The sequence below is a fragment of the Sebastes fasciatus genome, chromosome 8 (genome assembly GCF_043250625.1).
Source record: "Sebastes fasciatus isolate fSebFas1 chromosome 8, fSebFas1.pri, whole genome shotgun sequence".
Taxonomy (NCBI): domain Eukaryota; kingdom Metazoa; phylum Chordata; class Actinopteri; order Perciformes; family Sebastidae; genus Sebastes; species Sebastes fasciatus.
Window position 1 is genome coordinate 25,162,131 of NC_133802.1, and position 19,367 is coordinate 25,181,497.

General features: G+C 42.8%; 1 protein-coding gene across 2 annotated transcripts in view; it reads right to left on the minus strand.

The window, feature by feature from the left end:
- epha2b (eph receptor A2 b) overlaps nt 1–4,328 on the minus strand; it is a 29,039-nt gene extending 24,711 nt beyond the window's left edge. Inside the window, exons 1-3 of one of the 2 annotated variants that reach the window (XM_074644630.1) lie at nt 4,139–4,328; nt 3,370–3,449; nt 1,304–1,952 (exon numbers count right to left, since the gene is read on the minus strand). In XM_074644630.1, coding sequence (XP_074500731.1) covers nt 1,304–1,952; nt 3,370–3,449; nt 4,139–4,223 — 814 coding nt within the window. In that variant the 5' untranslated portion in view covers nt 4,224–4,328. The remainder of the gene's footprint in view (nt 1–1,303; nt 1,953–3,369; nt 3,450–4,138) is intronic. The other variant, XM_074644629.1, reaches the window with a different exon arrangement.
- Nucleotides 4,329–19,367: the final 15,039 nt, after the last annotated feature.

Consider the following 19,367-nt stretch of genomic DNA (forward strand, 5'->3'; position numbering starts at 1 on the left):
CTACTTCTCACTTGATTTATTACCTCAGTAAACATTGTAAACATGAGTTTATGGTCTCAATCACTAGTTTCAAGTCGTCTTCAATACGGCATGATGTTCATTAAGTAAATTATGGTCCTATTTAGAGTCAAATAGACCATAAAGCAGAGTATGCTTTAGGGCGTGGCTACCTCGTGATTGACAGGTCGCTGCCACGGCGTTGTCCGGTCTGGGAGTTGTCCGTGTTTTCATCTTACAACTTTAACCCTTTCACAGTGTGTTATAACCTTTTTGGTCGCCTAAAAATATCTTATTCAGCGTTCGGTTGTATTTAGTTCCACCCTCTCGTGTCACTTCTGGTTGCAAAAAAACAGGATGGCGACGGCAAAATTCCAAACTCGAGGCTTCAAAACGGCAGTCCGCAAACCAATGGCTGACGTCATGGTGACTACGTCCACTTATAAACAGCCACATTGAAGGACCGAAGGAAGCTGCAGTGGTTGCGACTGAAACGGCAGACACCAAACACCAAACTCTAGAAATTTAAGTTATACATGTGTTTGTTTTCTACCACTATACTGTAGTCGGATAGAAGCCATTATTGCCGGTTAAAAACAACAATGCATTTGGTCTTTGCAAACAGAAATGATGTACTTATTTATCTGCACATAGAGCGGGGAAGTGAGATCCGATGTGGAGACGCACTCTAAAGCCAGGTGTGTACATGGCCACTCATTAAGCAACTTTTAAATGTCTGGTTTCAAAGACCAACAAAAAAAAGAAGAACACTATAAAGAAGATTTGCACAAAATGTTTTGTGCTACATAATGAGTTTATGAGAAATTTCTGTCAGAACTGATTATGAGCTTCTAGCTCCTTCAGATTGAAACCTATTATTACCGCCCAAATTGAGCCTTAAAGACAAAGGGTGATTCATTTTATAGCAAAGGCAAATGATGGAGGAATCATAGCTGAAACTCAGGAGCACATTTTCTAAGTTAACAGGTATCGGCTCAAGGTCAGGGATGATGCCGGGACATGTACAAGTAGCTCTAAGCATTCCTTCCATTGCAGAGCAGCTGCGTTCGCCAAGGGGAGAATTCCATTGAACAATGATAATAACACCTATGATAAATATCCGCAGCATACCATAAGGGCTCCTTTCACAAGCTATGGTAATTAAATTCAAGATTACTAACGCCAAATGGCCGCTTTAAGAACACACTCTCATGGGAACTGCATCCTGGGTTTCACCCAAACTGGGTGAAGTTCCTGGGGGCGGAAAGACCTTTACAAATACCAAAGATTCACCAGCACGCCTTACCTTGACACGCATCTTTGACTTCTTCATAGCCCGGTTTGCATTGGCACTGTCCGACTGGTACCACCCACTCCCCGTCCACGGTGCAGTAGATGCGAGGCAGCTCCTCGCTGATGGCGTTGTCCACGCACACACCGCTCACTTCCCTCAGCGCCTGGTTCTCCCCTCCTGCTACGGTCTCAGGGAATGACGCCAGGCTCTTCACCGTGGCCAGGCAGGTTTTGTAGTAGACCCTGGCGGAGAGGAGAGCCACGCACGCTCCGATGTCTTGAAAAGCCAAGTAGAAGCCGTTCCGAGACAAGTTCTCCACCACTCTCGTCTCAGTGTTGATGCGCATCTCGTTCTTGCCGGTGATCTCGTCGGGCGCTATGGTGGCCACTTTCTTAAACTGGCCCTTGCGGAAGGTAGTGCCCACGTCCGCGTCCGCCTCCGATGTGAAGAGGTTGAAGGTTTCCTTGCAGGTCAGCGAGGTGGCGTCAAAAGAGTTGCAATCGCGTACGATGAACTGGAGTTCGACGAAAACCCGCGAGGCCGCTGGACGCCGCTGGATGAAGGTGGTGCGCAGCCAGTTGTCCTGCTCACGTTCGCCAACATTGCAGACGGAGTAGGTGTAGAACTGAGAGCCGTTCAGGGTCCTCTGGTTGATCTCCCACTGAAACAAAACCACACAAACCAGCAAAGTTAGAGGTACGAACACTGACCCCTGGGAGCCCCGTCACATTCAACCGCTGTAATCTGAACCTGGGAACCAAAAAAAAAGTCTGTGTTTCTAATTACTCCCTCTGAATATTTTAACTATCCTTCAAAGCCATAACAACATTTCTGCAACATGGAGAGCTCCACTTTATGAGCCTTCACAGCATAACGATACAGAAAACCTCAAGGACGCCGTGTGAGAAAGCATTTCTCAGCAAATTATTTCCAATTCAGTCTTTCACATGCCGTCGCCACTGTTGGCATCTTCTAAAAAAATGCTGCCACAAATATTTTAGAAAAAAAGTGACAGCATATCTTGAGGAGCAACTGGCCCTCACGGGGGCAAAGCATGTGGTTTGCTCTCTGCATGTAGCCACTGAGCTATTAATTAAAGGAATGTGCTTTGTTAGCCGAGTGTGTGGCTCCACGTATAAATGTTCAACGGCAGAACCAACACCTCTATTAAACAGCTGGTGAACACTTTTTTTTTTTTTACGAGGGGGGCTTTAAAACTTGAAATAATAATTATCACAAGTGACGGTAGTTTGCATGAGAAAGTGTGCAAAATGCTTCCAACAAAAACCTCAAGAAAATACAACACCTGATGCTTATTAGTGCACAAAGTGAAACTTGAATGTCAAAGTGATTATTCAAACCGCTCTCAGAAGTTGGGCGAGCCACTGTGAACAGCACGTCTGCACAAGCCTTTGAGTCATCGGCACATGAAATGAGGTTATTTACAGTGAATTTGCATGAGCCTGACCGGTCAATTACTTAGAAACCGCAACATGGAAGAAGGAACACATTCCTCCTCCACGCTGGCACAGAGATAACCGCAGCATTTGGGTGCAATAATGTAGTGATTATGTAGACGCATCTCGAGACGTTTTTACCCTGCTCTAAGGAAAAGGTAGCTCTGACTGATTGGCTCCCTCTTAAACCCCCCTTCCCCCCTCTAAAAAGAGGTACCACATGCTGCAAACTTTAAAAGTTAATTGCTCTCTAACATACAATTCTGGAGCTGAAGACTTGAAACCACAAGAAGCCACAAGTATTCCCAATTCAGAGCTAGCAGCTATTCTGTCTGCCTCAGCTTTGGCGGAGCCCAGACATGCTCTGATAGGAACTCCTTCTCATATCCATACTCAACAACCATTAGGCTCTAACTGACAGATTTTATAGCAACATGACATGTATACACACTGAACGGCTAACCACACAAGTCAAATGGTCAAATTCTTTTTTTTTTTTGCACTGGAGGCCCCCGAGTCCGGCCGGCCAGGGCCCTTCCTGTGGCCTTTTTCCTCAATGCAGATTTATCCTAAAGGCAAATTCCTCAAGTGGAAACGTGGGAGCTGGAGCGAAATACTCACCCCGGACTTTTCTCCCTGATCTAAAGGCCATGTCAACCAGCCCAGTTCACCTCCTGTTGCCTTCATATCCAAAAGCACCTCTGCGGAAACACGAGAAACACAGTCAGGACATGAGAATAAACCTTTAAACTCAGCAGAAAAGACTAATTTTTGACTCATCAAGTCATCTGATTTCTATTTCTTAAAAAAAACAGATTATTAAATAAATGAACGTGATTTTAAATTTCCAGCATAATAACCCCAAAGCTGACATAACTATCAATTTAATTTAACAAAAGTTTAACAATACACCTTCTTTAGTTTTAAAATAAAGGTTATTCAAAAGGCTTTGCACTTGACAATTACTAGAAATAAACTTCCATATACTTTTTTTTTTTCTGAATGTCAAAATAATGTAAAATGAAAACTGGGCTAATAACACAAAAGTAAAGTCATTATTACAATGTGATCCAACATTTTCTTTGCACTTTCTCTCCAGATTTCACCTGCTGGTGTTAGAAAAGTTTTCCAGCAGTGCACATGCAGTGCAAAACTTTTTATAAACTACTATTACTAAATATGCAATTTCAACATTTAAGACATTTAAATATAATTACAGGGGTTTTCATCAAATACAACTTTGACAGACTATATAAGACTGTCACGGGATTAAGAAAGTGCGTTTCCTGTTTTTTTCCTTTAAGGAGTTTCCTCCGCATGGCACACACACGCGTCTCACTGCAATAAACCTTTAGGACATTATTTATATATTTTTTAAAAAGACACTCACCTTCTTTAGTCTGTAGAGTAATAAGTATGCCATTAATGAGTACATATGAAAATAATAAAGGTCTGACTCCAGCAGAGAAATCCATTTGGCCAACTTTTCCTTCCCCTCTCTCTCTCTCTCTGTCTCTGTCTCTCTCTCTCTCTCTCTGTGTGTGTGTGCTCCTGAGCTGCTCTGGCTGCTTGGCTGGACTCTGCGAGGTGAGTGAGACTCTCTGCAGCTCATTCACAAACGGGCCAACACGTCACAGACTCCACCCACTGGAATGTGTGTGTGTGTGTGGTGTGTTCAGGGTTGGGTTGGAGGTGGAGGTGGAGGTGGAGGTGGAGGGGCTGCAGAGAGAGAGAGAGGGATAGTGCGCATGAGAAACTTTTGCAACTTTCAGGGACTGTTGGAAATTTTTTAATTTTGTGGCACATTTTGAACCCACGTGTAGCTACAAGCCTTAAAGGTCCCATTATATAAAAAAGTGAGATTTTCATGTTTTTTTTTTTTTATAAAACGGTCGCTATATCGTGACAGTAGTACATGAAACAGGTAAAAAATCATATGCCTCTGTGTCCTACGGGTGTCCTCCGGTGCACCTAACGGCATCTGCAAGATTTCACAGACCGGAGGAAAACAAGCAGTAAGAGCTGATCTGAGGTCTGCTGTCCATCTGCTGTCTATGAGAGTCGGCTGTCAAATCACTCGCGAACTCCGATCAAACGGTCAAACTAGGCAGCGCTGATCAAATATGAATCAATATTATGTTACGTTAATGCCTATTTCTCGCCTCAAATGTTTTCAGAATCATCTTGTAGTGCACAGTTTAGCTGTAAAATGAGAAAGTTTGTGCCGCCGCCGCCATTGTGGAATCTGGTGAAGTTACGCCAAATTCCGGTCACATGACCAGAGCACAGCCAATAGGAACGCTCTCTCAGTTAACTGACTTGTGATTGGTCAAAGTATCCCGTCACGCGCGATTTTTTAAAGCCTGAAAACAGAGCCACAAGGAGGTGCAGAAGTCTAGTTATCTCTCAGAACACTTGAATTACAATATGCTGAAAGGTTATTATGGAATTTTTGCCCAATGATGCCAAAAATATACTGCCTACTGAAGCTTTAAGAATCCAGCACCCGGTCTGCTTTTTCAAATCGGGAGTTGAGCGTATTGTATCTTAAAGGTACAGCGTGTATCTAATATTAATAAGTATGTTTTCTTTAGCGTAGAATCACTTGAAAATAAGAATTGTTGTGTTTTCGTTATCTTATAATGAGTTCATATCTACAGGGGTTTGTCCTCGCCACGGAGTCCGCCATGTTGCAGCGTCTACAGTAGCCCAGAACGGACAAACCAAACTCTATTAGTACATGTCTACAGGGGCGTTTTTATTGCTTCCCAGCACCGGACGCTCGATGGGCTGTCACTAGACACAAGGCATCGGGCCCATGATTGGACGAACGCTTTGCCTCGTGGGCTGCTGCTCCCAGCTTTCAAACCGAAACCAACATGGCGGCTTGTTTGGAAACTTTCTTCTCTTATATAACGAAAATAGTTCACCGAAATTTTTTTTTATTTTTATTTTGGATCGACAACGGTTAGTTTACAAGTTTCTAGGGAGTTTCCAGAGGCAGGCGAGTTCACAATATTATCACGATATCTATAGAAATTTTAAAACAAAAATAATAATGCTATCAGTCAAATTCATCTTTAACTTTGTTTATTTCTTGTTTTGTCTATTTTTTTGGCAAATTAACTACACTCAAAATATGAAGGAGGTTAAGAGAGAGTCGTTAACCATAACTGTACATATAACATTATTTTACGCAATATTTTCATATCTGTATTAGTAACATGATATCAATATTTCATTTTATAAATATCACAGTTATCGTCATTATCAGTATCAGCAGCACTTCACACTATATAAAATGTGCATATGTAACTGGTGCCTATGGTACATCCACGTAGGCCTGAGATACTGAAATACTGCATTAACATGGTAATAGATGCATGAATAAGTAAAGAGTTATGTGAATATTTGTGGATCCTACAGAACATACGTAAATACAATTTGCACTAATGTTGAAACCAATATTGAATTAGTTGACCGATCATTTTTGTAATTGTTTAAGTAGACTAAACAACACTCTTCTGAAATGTGAGGATTTGTTGCTTCTCTTTCATTGTATATCAGACCTCTTCTTGGGATTTGGGAAACTGTGATGTGATGTATTTTTCACCATCTTGTGACATTTTATAGAATAAACTATTTATTATTTAATCCCAAAAATAATCGACAGATAAATTGACAATGAAAATAATCATTAAATGCAGACCTAAGCGTTAGTATATTGTCTTCCTATCTAACCTTCTTTAAAGTACCAACTTGGCAGCCATTCTCCTTAAATCCTACAGAAGTGGAGTTTACAGGGGGCTCCTGAAGGCACCGTAACACTTCTTACAGTGCTGCCTACCTGACCTTGAAGCAGCCTGCAGGGCGACACAGTCATTTGCATGGAGATATTGATTTAGAATTGTTTGCCACGTTGAATAGGAGGGAAAAAGAAGCGGGAGCCGCTTTACTTGACGTCTCTTTGTTCTGAGCATCCCCACATACAGACGTAGAATCACTGCGACAGGCGGAGAGAGATGTATTCATATCAGCATAATAGCAACTCTGAATACCAGGATTCAAGAGTACAGCTGGCCTACTGATAGCCCGTCATAATTTATGGGAAATATCCCAAAAATGTTGCACCCCACCAACCCTGCAGATAGACAGTGGTCAAGTTATGAACAAAACACAGTTTAATCTGCTTTTTCAGTCCCAGGAGGGTGTGTGGGAGTGGAGGGGGAGTCCAGTATGAATATGGGGGAATTAAGAAAATCCTTTTACCTAGCAACTGGTGCAGACTGGAATCCACTGTCAAGCTTTATCTGACTTACTTTCGGTGTTTGTTGCCCGTCGTTACTATAGCAAAATGTTGAGCAACGGCTATGGAAACGATAAGGAGATGCTGTGCTTTGCACCCACCCCATCCTGTATAAACGCAGCGCTCTACAGCCAGAGGGTACCTGCTTTCTAAGAGTTTATTCCCACTGGTGTTTACCTTTGAGCACCAGCCTTGCCTCCCACAATAGATGATTACAATACAGTGTGTCATTGATTAGACGCGGGTCATTGTCGTTCACACACCTGTGACGCTGACACTGCGGGAAAAGAGGTGGGCTGGCCTTGTCCCAGACCCCCAGACCCCCGCGACCCTCTCTTCATTTCCCTCCCAACCTCCCCCCCCCAGTGCCTTCTGGGGGCTCCAGTTTCACAAAGGCCCCCTCAAACCGCAGAAGAACGCCACAGCTCTCCGTGAGAGCTTTTGAATCCCTAAAAACCCCAACCGCTCACCCGCCTCCGCAGCCGTCCTCACATTCCCTTCATCCTCTCACTTCTTCACACCTCATCCTCAGTTATGAGTTGAGGTAATGATGGGATGATAGGGGTTTAGGTGGGGGTGGAGGGTGAGTTGAGCAGGGGACTGAAGAAACCTTTGATATCGTCCCCATTTTCCCATGTTGATATGAAACCATAAGACGTGCCCGAGGGGGCCACATGTGCGTTATCCGTCCTGGTAAGCCTGTTGAATATGCATTGTTCTTTGTAGTGCAGCACTAAAAGCTAATGCAGGATGTAAACTGAGAACTAAAGTGGATTGGGGTGTGTGGTTGAGGGCAGTGGGGGCGGGGGGGGGGGGGGGGGGTTATGAGTGGGTTGGGTTGGGGGAGGGCTGCCAAGCACAGGTGTAAGGCAAATACAGCAGCAGTGGCGGATGGGCCAACAGCAGGGCCATTGTTTCCCAAACACATAGTGCAACAAGTGTGGCCCAGCATGTGTGAGGACAGGATATTGGCTCATCTGTTAGTCTGGTGGTGCTTCCATCTTCTGCAAATAACCACCCCCCAAAAAAAACAGCACCTGATCCAGTTGATCCAACTATGACCTGCATGAGAAAGTAGTTCCATGTGCCTTGTCAGATTTACTGCTACCTGATAAGGGGAGATGGTGATTAAGAGTGCAGGTTCACGGTACATCAGGTTTGCGCGGAGGAATTGCAAATTACCTGCGGAAGCCGCGTTCAGCATGGACAGCTCACAGTTTAAAGAAAGATAGCGATCGCTGTGAATTCTCATTTAAACAACCCCTTATCCCTTAACAGCCTGAAACCACCGCACTGCTAATGCTTTACATCAACGTAGACGCCACACACACACATGGCAGCTGGATTTACGTGAATCAACATACAAGAGCGGACATCTGTAAGTTGTATATATTATGCATACAAATGTGTGTATGTGGTAATGAGCAAATGTTTGGTGGTAACGTGGCCCTGGTGTATGTATTGAGGTGAGAGGGTGGGAAAGCTCCAGGGCATGTGTGACCTACGTGTTGAGTTGTAATGTAAACCAACCGTGTGTGGTGGGCTGCACTGTGGTCATCTGTACTCTAAACAGCTAAAGAGGCTGAAAGGAAACATTCAGTGACAGCTGATGCTGAGATTAATCTTCCTGTAATGCCTTTCATGGTTTTCACGTTTTGTTAGTCTTTTCAGCTGTATATGTTTAGTCGATGTAATGCTTAAAACGTTTCCATTCAAAATATTATCGCTGTCAAAGATAACACGATAACTTCATTTTAATGCCGCTATTTCTTGCATGCATTAACCAAACTTGTGATTTTTAGGTTGTAGCGGGCTCAGTTTTAAAGCTGGAGTAAAGATACTGGTATCATATGAGACTAGAAAACCTAAGGAATCCATAGCTTGTCAGGAAGGAGGCTAAACAACGCCTCAAACTTACACAAAATTTTGCCAGAAAACTGTCATGGCCATTTCCAAAGGGGTCTCTTGACCTCTGACCTCAAGATATGTGAATGAAAATGGGTTCTATGGGTACCTACGAGTCTCCTCTTTACAGACATGTCCACTTTATGATAATCACATGCAGTTTGGGGCAAGTCATAGTCAAGTCAGTACACTGACTCATTGACAGCTGTTGTTGCCTGTTGGGCTTGAGGTGTTCAATCATGTTATGATTTGAGCATATTTTTTATGCTAAATGCAGTACCTGTGAGGGTTTCTGGACAATATTTGTCATTGTTTTATGTTGTTAATTGATTTCCAATAATAAATATACACATGCATTTGCATAAAGCAAGCATATTTGCCCACTCCCATGTTGATAAGAGTATTAAATACTTGACAAATCTCCCTTTAAGGTACATTTTAAACAGATAAAAAAGTCTGTGATTCATTTGTGATTCATCATTCATCATGCAATTAATCGTGATTAAATATTTTAATTATTGACAGACCTGGTTAGCATTCTTTTCTTTTTTTTAAAACGCACTGTAGTTGAGCTTCAGTAGGACACTTGATAGCAAGTTACTTATTGAACTTAATGATTGATGGTTTATCTGACGGAAGGAAACATAAAACTGTCTGGAGCATATCTTAACCGGAGACATTATTTCAGACATGTTGCACCACATCCTCATGCAATTAACTTTGGCTCTAAAAGTTAACTTAATTGTGTTCTTTCCTGGGTTTTAGGACTCGACGCTGGACTTGTTGGCCCTGAAAGCTACACTGTTGTATTTAAGAGACAGCGTTAAGAGACTTTGACCAACCAAATGTTTCCACACTTAAAAAAAACCCTGAAGAGATACAACTATTTGTTCTTGGTTACCCACAGATGTTTCCATTATCTCTGAAGGAAATAGTCAGACTGAGCTCTCTAAGTAATGGCTTTATCAGTGTATCTATATATAGTTATAATTCACATGTGCCCTCCCTGTGTCCAGATTTATTAAAAAATTAAACCTCCTCTTCCTCTCTCCTCCCTCTCTGTCCTTGGAAAGTACTGATCAACCTTGCAGGGGAGAAGGCCGGATAGATGCACCGCTCCATTCATTCAACTCCTTATCACAACATTATCTCAGCATTCCTATGCCCTGAGCTGGAACATGCTCATATTCTCAGACGACGCCTCCGGTGTTTTTTTATTGGAGACGCGGGTCACACTGGAGTGGCAGATGTTCCCATTTGCTCACCCAAGTAGAATGACCTGCTCCTTCAGGCGCCTCCTTCCTCTCCTCCTTCCATATCGAGTGACCGGCGGCCTGAAGGCCATTGTGGACGTTTAAGGAAGCGCAGAGGAAAAGAGCAAAAGGAGACAGGGCTCAGAATAAAGTCGAGGTGGATTCCTGGAGGGGCCGAGGAGGAGGAGGAGGAGGAAGAGGAGGAGGAGGGACCCTGGGCTGCTTAGAGCCTCCATTGAAAGCCACCTGTTGATTCAGTTCCAGATGACCCTACTGGGCTCACTGGTATCAGATGGGATGGAGAGTGGGAGGTAATAGAGAGCTGTGTTTGGACGGGGAGCGTGTGAAAATGAGCTTTTACGTTCAAGTGTTTATCCGTGCACGCCTTAATGTTTTTGAGTCTGGCGGCCTCTATTCTATTCTGTTAGTCAAACACAAAATCACAAATGGAAGAATTAACTGTAATATTAAACAAAACCAACACATTCTCACTCCCAACTCATCAAATATCGCCACTCTGTAAATGCCCCTCAGCATCGGATACCAACATACTAGGTACCCCTCTAGTGTTGGACGTGTCAGGGACGGCGTATTAGTATACGCTCGTTAAATGTATAGTATCCTTTCAAAATAAACGTACGTTTTCACAGGAACTTAGGTTTAGGCAACAAAACCGCTTAGCACCTGTTTACAGCTGGCATTAACATGATGTAACCTGAGTGATCCGATCACTAGTGGACAGCTCCAAGTACGTCTGTTCACACCTGGCGTTAGAATGCGTCTCCACATGCGTCTCCAGTGACACAGCAGACGTTGCACCGTAATATTACATGAATGTCAGTAGTAATATCCTACATATTCGTGAATTTGGGTACATTTTTATTAACATCAAAATAAAAGGTTATTGTACCGGCGGTGCCCGCAGCGACAGTATGATGATAAGGTACCTCCCGTGCCTAGTGTGATAGCCTGTAGATATGTAGCCTATAGATAAGATAACATTTATATTACAGCTGTACCGACAGGATACAGTAGAGCACAGAGTCCATTTCCATGCCGTGTCTGCCTGTTTATTGACATGAGGAACGCAGTGAGACCTTGCAGATCCAAGCAGGACGTCAGCTGAGTAGGCGGTCCTTAATGTGGCCCAGGACACATTCGTGTACTCCCTGTTAAAAGAATGTGGCCATATGTGGCCCAGACCACAGAATGTGGTCTGAGTGACCGGATCTCAATGCGTCTTGAGTACGTTCACACCTGTTCTTAGAGCTGTCCACTTGTGATCGGATCACCCACAGGGTCTTAGTTATGAAACAATCGTGGTTTCTGTTAACTTCACTGACTTCAACGACTCTCCTGACTCAAGCTACTTACGTGACTCACCTGTTCCCACTTTCAGATGGGACATCCCTGCAGCACGTTCTGATTCTGGTCTCCTCCCAGTTTGATTAGTCTCGATGAGTAACCAGCCATGGGCGTCCAGGAGGCCCGCTTATCACATACCTAAACCACCACAAATATTTTTAATAGACCCTTTTCACAAGGAGCCGGTTTGACATGTCAATGCAGGGTAACCACGTGGTGTAACTGATGAAATTAATCATGGTCTCGTTCTATTTAGTGTCAACGCCGTTCCAGTGAGCCAGCATGCACAACACCAGGGCCATGGTCCACCTAAATGAAACAGGACCATGATTAATGTTTAATTAATTACACCTGTGTGTTTACCCTGCAATGGCTGTTGTGAAAGAGGGGCTTATAAACAGGAATGAGTTCGACTCCAAAGCTCCCTTCGGATCTCTGAGGCCCTGATCCTGCAAAGGGAACTAATTTTGGCCGCTTGTAACCACGATACCATTCTTTCAGTCATTACCCCAAAGCTCATGACCATGAGTGAGGCCTGGATTGTAAATCAACTGGTAACTTGAGACCCTCCCCTGGTCACATCATCTGCAAAATAGCACAACTCCACAGTTAAGCTAAGTCCTTATTGATCCCCAGACGGAAATCCAGGTGTTTGCTGCACAGAAATAAGTACGGATAAATAGAGAAAATAAATACAAGTATATACAATAAAAATAGAGAATAGAATTAGCTGCATGGAGCAAATCAAAGACCTTCCAACAGCTCAACGACTAAATCTAAAATTGCTGCTCTCCGTCCAGCTGACTAATCTGCAGCCGCCTCAGATGTTGAAACTGTGGTAGGTAAGTTTAAAGATCAACAGTAAGATAAATACTGGTAGTTTCCGTTCCCCTCCTCCCTCCTCCCTCCCTGCCTGTAGCAATTAGCAACAGGTGATTGACAACACAGAACAGCTTTCATGCTTCACTGTTGCTCCTACTCAGTCAGATTCCCAAGCTGCACGACTTACTCTGAAAAGCAAACAGAGGGCTGTCGACTCTGCCAAGACTCTGACATATTAAACTACTTATTTATGTTCACGCAACATGGGAATTATGTTTGCTGAGCTCACACAAAACATTTGTGAAAACCTGCCTGCAAGAACTCTTTAGCTACTTTGGTCAATTTAAACAAGATTGGCAGCCAGTAATAACATAAAAAAATTAACACCTTGTTCAGTTGACGTGTCGAGGGATGATTCATGCCTTTTCATGCATCGCTTCCTTTCTTTGTGATCCCGTGAAGTCGTGCGTGTCTTACTCACAAATCTCTGTCATGGCTGCAGTTAATCTCTGCTGCTGCTAAGAGACTACAGCGGTGCTAATAGCACTTATGTTGTTGGTCACACTGTCTTTATTATTATATCCCCATTATCTCACGGTTGTAGCTGTCAGCGCTGCTCGGTTGTGGACATGTGAGAGCTTTTTCAGCAGCACCCACCCACAGTGATGTCACATCAGCAGCACCTGTCCTGGTGGTATAGGAGCCCACCTCCCCACAGTGGTCTGTGGTTCGCTGAGGTAGGCATGTGAGGCATGTCTGACTCTGACTCCAAGTAACGAAGGGCTGTTATGCCAATGAAAGTGTTGGGACAGCTGTGTGTGTGTGTGTGTGTGTGTGTGTGTGTGTGTGTATTTGAGAGGCTTAATCTCCTTCATGTCTACGGGATTATTTAAAGATTATCGTCAATACGTAATTGTTAATGGAACCGCGGAAGATGGTGATGAACTTGTGATGAAAATGTAATGCATTGTTATAGATTTAAAGCCTCAACAGCAGTCAATTTTTATGGATCAAATGTCTATGTTTAATGTGGGAAAGGGAATAATCACACAACTCTGCAGTTCTCCTGCAACTCTGTGGAGCGTGTTATTTTGCTTTTTAGGCCCTTAACTTTATTGTTTTGGTTTCACCACTCTAACAACTGCCTGCCGCAGCTATTTTCAGCAAAAATGATCTGATAAACACAGCTCCGTAGCCAAAAGGAAACGTTGGACGTGTCTTGGAGACATACTTCTAATTTCCCCAGGCCTTTTTAATCATTTATTTTTTTGTTTTTAAGTGTTCATAATCATTCAAAACAATAATGGGAAGTAATTCCATTTTATTTGTACCTACACCTAAGAGAAGAGCAAAAATAAGAAAACATTGGTGAATCCCAGAAAATCAATGGGTTCTAACAAAATAAGAACAAATCATGGATACAAACACAAATGAGAGAAAATTAGTTTTTATATTGCTTCCTGCATGAGGCACAATACGGCAGTGTTGCGTTTACATCTTGTTGCAGCGCTTCCAATGCTAAGTAACTACTTCTAAAGGCTCTAAATACTTTATTCCACCACTGATAATTGGTATAAATACATTTTCCAGATTACATAATTATTGGGGAATTGGTCAGTTCTTCAGTGATTGTGCATGGGAAGCACTGGACCTGAAGCGTTGATCATATTTCACACGTTTTGATAGCAGCAGCAAAGGCAGCCGCAGCAGTTGTAGAGTTGCAGAACTAGTAGCAGTAGTAGTAGTAGTAGTAGTAGTAGTTGGCCTAGTTGTAATAGTAGCCTATCCTTGTTCCCAGTGAAGAGTCATTTGTCCTATTGTGTACAGTAAATAGACTACTATTTCAGTTTCCAGTACACAATTCTTGTGGTAAACCGTAAATACTTGAGATGCTTTTCAGATTAAATGTTTAAAAAAATATTGAAGAATACTGGCAAGTAATATTCAAAAGTACCCACACCTGGGTGTGCCACTGAGAATGACGAGATAAAAAGTTTGGGTTGCAAATCAGGTGATATTGCAAGGCGAGGCATGTTTGTGTGGGCAGATCTAAAAAAAACGCCAGCATAAGAGATGCTATCACTTTACTTCCTTGTTTACAGAGGAACTCGGGTGGTGCCGTTCAACTGCTGCCTTTGCCAGAAACGCATAACACTTCCAGAGTCTTTTAACCTTTTTGCCACCATAAACACACCTAAAATGACCGTCCAGATGGCAAATTGCTAAGAACACACATGTTCACTTTCACTTGCAGCGCTGTCAGACGTAGTTGTCGCATTGCGGCGGTGTTTAGACAGCCCTCGCTGCAGCTGTTACATCCATAGATTCAAGTGTGGGAATGCAGGGTGTGTGTGCATGCTTGCATGTGTGTGTACATGTGTGAGCACGTACAGGACAGGCGGCTGCATTCATGTACCTGCTCTTTGCCGTATTGGAGAGTCACTGGACACTGGATGCCCAGGGAGCTGCTGGTGATTGTGGTGAAGTTGGTTCAGCAGAGTGATGAATCACAGCTGTTTGTAATGCTCATTTCAATGCCTGTCTGTCAGGACCGCGTCGCCGAGAGCCTGTTCTTGCTTGTTGGTGTCTTTCAACAAACAGCAAATACCGAAGCAAGTCTTTCTCTGCACCTGTGAGGCTGATGAGGTCTGCCTGCCAGCACGTGGGCATGAGACAGGAATGAAAGAGAAAAGAAGTTTCGTAATGACTGAATTTTTGAGGTGCATATTTTTGTTCTCTGTAACTCCCGCCCACACATGTTCCTGAGGGGAATTGTCAAGTCTTACCAACTGTTTTATTGGGCCTGCAACAGAGTTTAGAGACCTGATTTCTCTGAGTAACCTGCTTTTGGAGCTACAGTAAAAGTTAGGGGATCACTAAAATCTGTATCATCTGTGAACAAGGACTATCTGTATTAAATGACATGGCAGTCCATCTAATAGCTGTCAAGACATTTCAATCAAAACCCCCAAAAATGAGCCTAAAGATGACTATGGAGGAAATGTCAGGAGATCACCCCCTCTTAGTCCAGCCTCATTCCCAGGGCGTCAAATACTGACGCTTTGTCACAGCCGTCGGCGTTCAATACCAACGCACAAGGCACCCTTTAGCGTTGGTATGAGACGCACCGGGCTTTCAACTAAATGGAAACCCACATCAATATTAACGCTCAGGGAAAGTTGTTTAATGAGCGAAATGGTTGGAGGGGAGGTGGATCGGTTCAACAAACACAAGGCTTTCATCCAGGAGACCGCTGTTTGTGTCCCGTGCGTGAAGTTTCACTTTCACGTTACAATCAGCTATTCTTTCGGGTCCAGTGTTCATAACGTTCAGTGTCATTTTGGCTGTACAAGAAAAAACAAGCCTGTCTTTTATTATCCTGTACAGGAAATGCATGGAAAATCCGTTGTTGAAAGTCGTGCTGGGCATCACGAAAAAAAAGGGAAATTCATGTCTATGTACACGAAACTGCCGTGAGACTGTTGCCTCTATAGGTTCTTCGGGGACTTTTTAATGGTTAAGGTTCCCTCATATCATAAAAATCACATTTCCTCACATACCCTTATGGGGTGTAGCCGTGCAGATAGTTTCAGTTTTATCTGCTGAGGTTTTGAGATATCATCTCTGAGATTTCTGCCATCATCAAAACACAATGGAGCTAAATGGAAATGCTTTTGCAGTGATGAAAGCATTGAAGGGTGGCATATCATAACATCAGCAGCAACATGTCTTTCCCAAAACTGTGTCCTGCAGGATAATTCACAGCTCCTGATCCGAGAGTTTTCCTGAGACACAAAGCAGTAAAGCAAAAAAACTATTTAAGTCTAACTTCACGTGAAAAAAATGTTTTTTTTTGTAGAACGCATCAGAGAGTGGCTCGTTATTGACGTTCTGACTTTTCAAAGTTACCTCGCGGTGCCAGCTTTTGTGGCGACAAAAGATTCCTAACGACTGACGAAATGGTCTGCTTTTTAAAATCAATGCACACTGTAGTTTCTTTGTTTATACAAATTTTTTTTCAGGTCACTTTAAGCCACAAAAGAGTGCTTAAAGTTAAACATTGGTGGTTGGCCGCTGCTGAGAAATACATATTTTTAAGGTAGAAATATTAAAGCGATTTCATAAGAGGGAGATAAATTAAATCTGGAAAATAAGAATAACCTTAAGCAACCTTCCTGAGAAGGCAAAACGGCCAACTATTACTATTGTCGGTGTCACAGTGTTCCAGTTCAAACAACTTAAAAGGCCCCAGAGTCTCTCACTAACACATAAATCTATGTGAAACTAGACTTCGGTAACGGCCTAAATCTCTGGTGAGACCACAGATTTCCATAAATCATAACATGGTTGTGGTTTGAGGGCAGCAGTAAACAGCTTATAGTTTGTTAGAGCTCTGGATGCTTAGCAGAGGAGATTCAAAAACCAGCAATGCGGAGACTGAACAATTAGCTGTCCAACAAACACAAACAGACGCACGATGGAAAAGTACACTGCTGGGGAATCCAGATTGTCCTCGTTAAATGCCTTCCTTTGTGTTTTATCTCTTCCTTAATTCCACTTTCGCATTTTCCAGTCTTAAAAAATTCCAACCGCATCATTTTCTCTGAGCTCTGTGCAGGCAGAGCACGCCGAACAATCAACACATCCTGACTGGCACAATGGCTCTTTGTACTCCCCCCCACCACCCCCACCTCACCTCTGGAAACCTATTTCAGAATGAGTCAGGCACATGCACACTGTTGTCAAACCTAAACCCACCTCAAGTGACCTGCGTCCAGTTTTTGCCACCCGAGGCACAATCTCAAGTCTCTCACACTTATTCACGCTGGCTGACAGATTGGGTTCTGGAGGCGGAGAGGAGAGTGGTTAAATCCAGAATAGATGGAGGGTGAAAAAAAAGAGGACAACACACAAGCCTGTCTTTTATTATCCCTGAAAAATGAAAGAACCACAAATCAACTTCACATCTCCCCGGAGCCAGATCACGACCCAAACCCCGCCACTACGGGAAAGAAGGAATGGAACAAGAATCGCACACAGCTCACACTGTAATATATGGACCATAGAGCTATATTTAACTAGTCCTCGTAGATACTAAAAGTGCTGATTTAACATATTTCAGGCTTAGCGTACATGTGCGATTTATTGTTTTATTCTAAAATACATTTGTGTATCATTGTGTGAACATAATAACAGTCTGCGCTGATGCATTTGGGTCCTGTTAAGGCAAATTCACACGATATGACTTTCAGGACATATGTTTCAAAAAGGCTGAAAAGCAGGTGGTCAAACACAGGTAATCAATTCAAGAAGAACAAACAAATCCAGACAGAGTGTAGGCAAAATCTCAAAACCACAGAAAACTTACTAAAAACTGGAGAATTGCTGGAAAGCGATGAGCACACGGGATAGAACAAAGACAATCTGGCAGGGTAACAGGGAAAACAAGGGATTATATGAACAGGGTATGACTAATGGCAAAACCAAGGGCAGGTGAGGATAATCAACACACAAAGACCGGAAGGAAAACCAAACATGACACATGAGTGAACTTATCACAATAAAGCAGGATACACAACCAAATAGGCCTATCAGGACCATGACAAACCCCAATGAAATGTCCATTCTTTTAAACATCCATCACTGTTTAAGACCAACTTTTGATCTAGCATTGGTTCTCGTAATGCTGTACTGAAGAAGTCTAGAAATTAGCGATTGAGACCAAAAACTCATGTTTACAATGTTTACTGAGGTAATAAGTCAAGTGAGAAGTAGGGTCATTTTCTCATAGACTTCTATACAATAAGACTTCTTTATGCAACCAGAGGAGTCGCCCCCTGCTGGCTGTTAGAAAGAATGCAAGTCTAAGGCACTACAGCATTGGCTTCACTTTACAAACCTCGGAGGTAGCCCACTGGGCTAAACTGCATTAATGCATCCTAAAATAACTAATATTTCCAAGTGCTTCAGCATTTAAATTAGGATCTATTTACATGCATACAAATGCAGAACAGATAAAAAAAACATTTATAAGTCACATTCACATATTATTTTAGTTCTGTCTAACAGCAATAAAGAGCTTTTAGAAAACCAAATGAGGCAAGTGAGAAATATAAAACGCTCACGCATTATATTGCAGATATCAGATTGCAACCAGGACAACAAGCTGTGTATGTTTTGTTTATGAGCCTCGAGTCACCAGGGTGAGGCTATATAGCTCCGGCATTGCCTGTCCACACCTAATGTGTACTGTGACCCCATCAGTCACTTGATCTATTTCTAACAGTTGTCCATTGTAAATTGTGTTTGCCTGACGCTGACCTTTCATATTCAGCCGGGAGAAGCATTCTCAGTTTACGTGGACAGGTTTTATAAGTCATCTATGTGTCGTATTGTTTGCATGACAGCTTATTTACAGGGTCACAAGACGGATGGAAAGTTAAAGTGCATTAAGGAGTGTTTAAAAATTCATAAATCGATGGGAATTTTACTGAGAGAGCCCTGTAAAAATTTCCTAAATAGCTTGATAGAGCCTGTGTGTATTTATCTATGTGAACTTTGGCCCTGGTTGTAATGCTCTGGTCTAACACTAAAACAGCATCTTATCTAACTCAGTCCATTCTTTCTCTACAGTTTATGTTCACAGTAAAGCTCTCGCATCAAAGCATTTACACTCGGGCTCCAGGCAATGTTTATCTCTCAAACATGCTCTGATAATTCTTTTACCATTAGCAAATGTTCATGTTAGCACAATAAACAAATCTCACATTCTGTATTACAGTGCCTTATCGCACTGACATGGAAATCAGCCACGTCTGCTTTATGTAAGTGGTTGTTTCATTTAAAAATGTTTCCTGTTCCAACATTAGTGCTCGTGCTGTCTTTGGGACCGATGAGGCCAGTGGACACAACCCTAGATATATATACATAGATGCCGCATTGGCCTTTGGATCGTACGTCAACATCGC